The following is a 6403-nucleotide window of genomic DNA, read 5'->3' as shown; positions in this document are numbered from 1 at the left end:
ACTCTATCACTCAGCATCGCTACCCATGTCTTAAGTTGCAATGATTAGCCAGACCCAAATATAGATCAATAAACTTACAAATGTATTATTATAACCCTATAATAGACCCAACTTAAATTATTTGCTAATCTCGATCTAACAGGTCTAACAGAAGGTTGAAGAGATTGAACAATTAATAAAAATTTATACCTTGCGATTTCTTTAAGCACAATGACTAAAATATTCAACTGTACATAGTGAAGCCTATAAAACAGACTTTTATAGATTGATGACGCATGGATTATTAAAGATTGATTACACATGGATCATTAAAGATAAACTCCGATTCTTTTATGTTGTCACAAAACAACATTAATGAATTCTGAAGGCAATACAAATCTTCAAATGAGTTACAACAGTACTGATTTGCAAAACAAAGGGGGGGAAGGCCACTCACCACTTGAAGCTAGCAATTTCGATAGGTAATGAACACTGACCAGGGGTAGGGGTATACTAAGTTGAGGTTATGTAAGATGTGATCCTGCAAACAGGATCTTGATGGGAAAAATGAGCCAAAAATTAAAAATTCCCTAGAACTAGAAAATCCTAAATTTAAAGAAAAAAAATAAACTCCAGTTTTGAATCAACAAAATTGAGAAATCGATACATCTCACAGTACAAGAGCAGCCTTGTCTTGGGAAATAAAAGGAAGAGGACTTGCTATCAGAGGCTCATAATGGTCAGCCCCGGCACCGCACCAACCTGTATTTTACATGCAGCTTTTGCTTAGTACTTGACCAAGGAAGAGCCTTGCTGAATTATAAAACATTCACTTATTGTAATGAAAACTATAGTCAGGGCAGAGCAAAGCATTTTGCCAATTGATGTTCACAAGGAAACTAGATTACAAAACGGTCCATCGTATTGATTGAACCATCTCACCATCAATCTAACACAACTTGTCAGTGAAGTGCTCAACTAATGAATCTCATTTGCTGAAGTGCACGATTGATGAAGTATAATTTGTATCACTTATTGAGTCAAAGGTCTAAGGCCAACTGACCGAATAGAATAGATGATTTTAAAAATTTTCTCATGTAATTTTTCAGTCATGATAAATTTCAAGGCATTAGACTAGTCTATAACCAAAGAGATAATTAAAGAAAGATGAGCTGCAGTAACAGCAGTTTAAAGTGCAGAAAATATGAAAAGTTGAACTGCAACAAACATCAGGAACTCACCATAAAATTATGATAGTAAAAGACTGTTCTGTGATCAATTGGTTGTGGAAATGTGAGGTGTGTTCTGTGATTAATTGGTCACAATGTGAGACAAGTGCATCATAGGAACTGCTTTATTAGTGCCCCCAACATTTTGACCTCGAGGAATCCATATAAACACAAAAGTCTAATCCAACGTTTTGCAAATGTTTCCTTAAAGAATAATTTGTCAACATTGCCCCAGTTTGTTACCTTTATTCTCATTTTAGTATACCGCAACTATAGCTTCTTAGTTTGTTTCCCCTTATTCTCATTCTTGTTCATCCTTCTTTATCCCGCAAGCTTATGTGCCAGTGAAGCTGCAATTAACATTTTAATATTTAAGGGTGGTTAAAATGTTCCTTGTAATTCCCCAAATGCTGAGAAGTTACTGTTTTTGTTCAATTGGAGATGAAAATGTGATGTAAGTGAATATCTTGATGCAAATTGCACTGTTAATGCCCAACCTTTGACATTGATAATCCCATTTAGAGACCAAATTCTAATCCAGCACTTTCCAATTGTTTCCTTAAAGAACAATTTGTTCAATTTGCCTAGGAAATCACTGAAACTATACCTTCTCAGTTTGTTTCTCGTATTCTCAATCTTGATCATCCTGCTGTTTCTCAACAAAGCTTATATATCAGTGAAGTTGCAATAAAATTCCAATATTTAACGCTCAGAAACCATTATAGCTCCCTAAATATTTTGAAGTATTGGCTGACAGGTGCATGAAGTTGGTCTTCAATTCAAACATAAGAATGCAGATTAAAATTCAAGAAGTTAATTCTTATACAAGGGAAATTGCAATATTTTTTATATTTTAGGTCAACGTTCATGGTGTCTCTCTAAACAGAAACACTTGTTCAAGTCATGATTGTTATACATGCAAAAGTGAACTTACTAGTGTAAAAAAATGCTGCTGACATCTTAACTTTCAGAAATTTTTTAATTGATAGTGTGAGATGAATGAATTAAGGAAAGCCACCAGAAGAGTAGATAATTGAAACATAAAATTGGTAGCACTAGGGAACATGCATTTTACCTGTTCCCTTCATAAATAAGAAAATTGGAGGTTCACAAATTGGACCCCTTGGACAATGAGGAAGGAAAAAAACACAATTGTTTTCATCCACCATTGCATCTGCTCCATGAGCCTGAACCTGTAAGTTTGAAAAAATATCAACAAAGCATAAGAGGGAGAACTGGATGATAAAGAAAATGTACAAACTGATAGTGACAACCGCCGCCTTTTTTTCTTTCTATTCTCATCAAGATAGGACTTCACGTTTTACGATAATAGTTGAAGTTGATTGACTATCCACAAAAGCTTGAGCTATTAAGCTATTAACAAACCACTGTATATTTATATTTTGGACCCCCACTTGTCCACGTGGGACATTCATGCTCATCGTGACTGAGATATAGACCTAGTTTTTATTTGACACAAGTATGATTTGAACCATAACTTTTTTTATACCAAATTGAAGTTTATGGTTAACCATTTATCCTAAAACCTTCTTATTAGGAAAGTGACCAATTCATATTTATATAATGGATTGACATGCTTGTTCATATGGGACCAATGAACGTGATAATTCCTAGATTCAACAATAATAAATATAGTATTCAAAACCCACCACTTTTGAATCAATTAAACTAGGTTTGTTTCGTGTAGTGCCATATATAATCCTACACACTTGGCCCAAGCAAATGAATAATGATCAACCAATCTGCCTAATTACTTGAGTGAAAAAATCAAATTCTCAGCTACAAAACAATGAGATGCAAATATAGAAATTATCATTAATGTAAAATGTATAGTGAAATGGATTTACATACTAGAATAGCAAAGAGTTTCAAAGAACAAGTATATCATTTGCTTGATACTTACTACAAAGACTTCTCGTCGAAATTCTGTAGCCAAACTCTCAATGGCAATATCATCGCCAAGCTGCAGCATGGCCATTACGATTCTAACAATAGTCAGCAACACCCCCTTCTGTATACTGTAAAGTAATGATATCATACTCATCTTCTGGAGAGCCTGAGATTGACATATACTTTGCCCAACTTGGCCCATCATTTATGGTGATGCTTCTCTCCTTATAAATAGATTCTGCTGCCACTTCCCTTTGGAAATTCAAATAGCAAATTAGTTCAATGGCAGAAAGAAGTTCATGAAAAGCGTTCACATCTTAATCAGTGGCATAAAAAACTTATTTCAAGAATTTGGTTGCATAGCCATTCTAACTTATAATAAAGATTCCGATGAACCAACAATGAAGGAAAGTATAACTTTGCAAGAAATGCAAATGTTAATTAAAAGCAAATAGATAAAAATACTAGAAAGAAATAGTTAGAAATCTGATGATTTAAGCATGTATGCAACAGTTACAAGAAATCTAGAGAAGGAACAAGATGAACAAACATACATAAAGTTCAAGATAAGAATGTATGTCCATTTTCACAATATAAATTAAATAAAAATTGCTCTAATTTCCCATGACATTTTTCTTTCATCACCTGTCGGTTTGACTATATAATCCCAATCTAGAATAATAAGGAGACATGAAAACTTTTTAAAAAGAATCTGAACAATTTGGATGCACGGGTCACAATGGTTCAAATAATTAAACTCAAATTAACATGTTGTAAAGGAATAGAAGTGAGATCTGCCTTCAAGCTCTATGAAGATTGCTTCTTATGAAGGGTGTCCATGTGAAATTATTTCCATACTATATGCAACCATTTCTTAAATTTTCATGTGTAATTGTTTTTTTACTATGTGCAATCATTCTATACATTGTGGGTAAATTGATTTTTGCAAATCAATGTCAACAACAAATTTTGGGCATACACCAATGATAAAGAAGACACCTTTTGGTACTTTGATACTTGACTTTTTTTTATCTACCCCTCCATACCTGTGTCAGATATCCAATACTCAGATCCTAATACTTTAAGTGGGCACTTAGTATTTCTATTGATCACATGTAAAAAATTCTAAAAGTGTCAGAGTCAAACAAAAGTAGCCTTGTCAAACACTCAGATTCAAACCCATATCAGATTCTCGTACTTGAGTCCAAGTAACACAGCTTTCATAGAAATCTCTTTGAAAAGGGCCATTAGAAAAATGCATCCACCTTCATCCAACCATAAATAAATTTTCATTAGATGAATAACAATCATATTAATAACATCAACCAGTTGAAACAGGAGTCCGAATATTAAGCACCAGGTTGCACCACTTTACACATCGACAGCCAACATCTATGTATACATGCATACATTTATTCACATCTGATCACATATATGTAGACACACGCGATCAGGTGCGAATAATGTATAGATTGATGTGTGGCGTAAATCTCTGAAACTGAGGGCTAGCAGGTGCCAGTACGAACCTTCCTAGTCTATCCCCATTCCTAATACAATTCCTCACAGTGACAGATGAGGTTTTACACGTTCTCGCGATAAGATTAACCAACTAAGCAGAAATTGGAAAAAAAAAATGGTTTACTCTTGATAAAGACCTCTTCAGCTACTCGATAGCAAATGCTAGGCATCGAGAGACGAATTATCAATAACACACGAAATGCAAATAGGAAACTATAAAATATAAAAGTGAAAAAAAAATCCTGTTTTGTTCTCAAGACAGCATGATATATCAGATGATAACAAAAATAAATCGAAAACATATGTTACCGAAATCAGTAATCAATTATTGATAGGTTCTGATCAACATTTTGGCAAAACGATAACTGGAATATATTTGTCAACCATTGAGAAAAAAGACAAACATCATGCAAGAATAGAGAGGTTTTGGACAGATCTAAAAGTTTTTTAACCTTCAAACAGTATGGAATATTGCCAAAAGGCCATAACCAGAAGAAAAAAAATACCTTTGCATCCCCAGATCTACGAGCTCCTGAATCGAGGCATCCAAGGTCTCGCGGTCGTCCTTCCTTGCAAGGAGCTTCAGCTCTTGCACCACATGTATGCCCCACCCAGTCTTCAGATCCGGCGAGTACAAGTTACGGATCGCCGCATCCGCCGCTTCCCTCGCTGCCCCGTCCCCCGCTCGGTAATCCTCAAGGAAACGCCGCACTCCCCGCTGCCGCAGTTCACGGGCGCAAGGCGCCTTCGGCCCCAGCACTCGCCTCGCCGCAGTGAACAAGCAATTCCCATCCGCCTCGACATCTCCGCCGTGCTCCAGACGGAAAGCCACCCCGGGCGCCTCAGCGTCCCGCGGGTTCTTCCAGAAGACCCCCCGCGCGTGGATCTTCTCGAGCCGGCGCCGTTGCTGCTCCTCCAGCCCGGACACCGCGGCCCACGCCGCGGCGGCGTCGGCCGCGCACGTCAGATCCGTCGCATCCGGCGTCGGGATTGCAGTGGGCCCCGGCCACTGGAGCTTCGGCGATGGGCTTAAAGTTTCGGCCAAGGCAGCTGAGTCGGATAGGAGCTTTCCCATCTAGGGTTTTGATCTCGCGGCTCTCTCCCTCCCTCCCCCTGCTTTTCTTGCTTTCTTTCTTTCTCTCTCCTCAGTTCCTGCAACGAGAGGAGGTTACAAAGAGAGGGAGAGAGACGGGGGAGTTACCGTTAAAAGGATGAGCGTGGGGAAACGTTACACGCAAGGAGGAGCGACATATGCTAAAATGCACCGTCGGGACAGGATTATCGTTGAGGTATCCGTTACTAGGTTGTTCATTTGAGCACGTCCTGGATTCCTACCCCTCATTATCACGGGACAGGAAACGCTTTTAACAGACGATCTATTGCGGCAAGACAACTGGGACCCACAGTTAAGAGTATAATAGACAAATAAATCATCAGGATTCCCAATTTCGTGATTGTAAGGAACCAGGCGACCGAAACGATGGTCACAGTTGGCCGCACGTGACTTTGACCAACTGGCGCACCGTAGCCGTTTGCCGGGCGATGTTTTGGTCAATTCATGCGCCTCCTCGTGAGTGGGTGGAGGACAGGTAGCCACGTGCCTTTGAGATTCGTGTCAGGTGGTACAATGGACGGCTATGAAGACGAACGGATGCGGACTGATGGACGGTGAGGATGATTGATGGCTGGCAGAAACTTCTGGAATAATAGAAATGGCTCCAGAGAAAGCTGTTGTTGGCTCTACTTAAATTCTAATAATAATTTTT

The 6403-nt window shown here is 38.3% G+C and overlaps 1 protein-coding gene across 1 annotated transcript; it reads right to left on the bottom strand.

Annotated features, from left to right (window-relative positions):
• Positions 1–244: 244 nt before the first annotated feature.
• On the bottom strand, positions 245–5795 carry LOC141819231 (uncharacterized). The gene is given in 5 exon segments (XM_074706573.1): positions 245–741; positions 2284–2401; positions 3133–3190; positions 3192–3371; positions 5144–5795. Coding segments are annotated over 5 exon segments (1017 nt in total). The 5' UTR covers positions 5713–5795; the 3' UTR covers positions 245–649.
• Positions 5796–6403: the final 608 nt, after the last annotated feature.

Source organism: Curcuma longa, unplaced genomic scaffold (assembly GCF_044706935.1).
Source record: "Curcuma longa cultivar G26 ecotype Majalengka, Jawa Barat unplaced genomic scaffold, ITB_CL_G26_1.1 contig_28395, whole genome shotgun sequence".
Taxonomy (NCBI): Eukaryota; Viridiplantae; Streptophyta; class Magnoliopsida; order Zingiberales; family Zingiberaceae; genus Curcuma; species Curcuma longa.
This window is presented reverse-complemented; position numbering and strand designations above follow the sequence as displayed.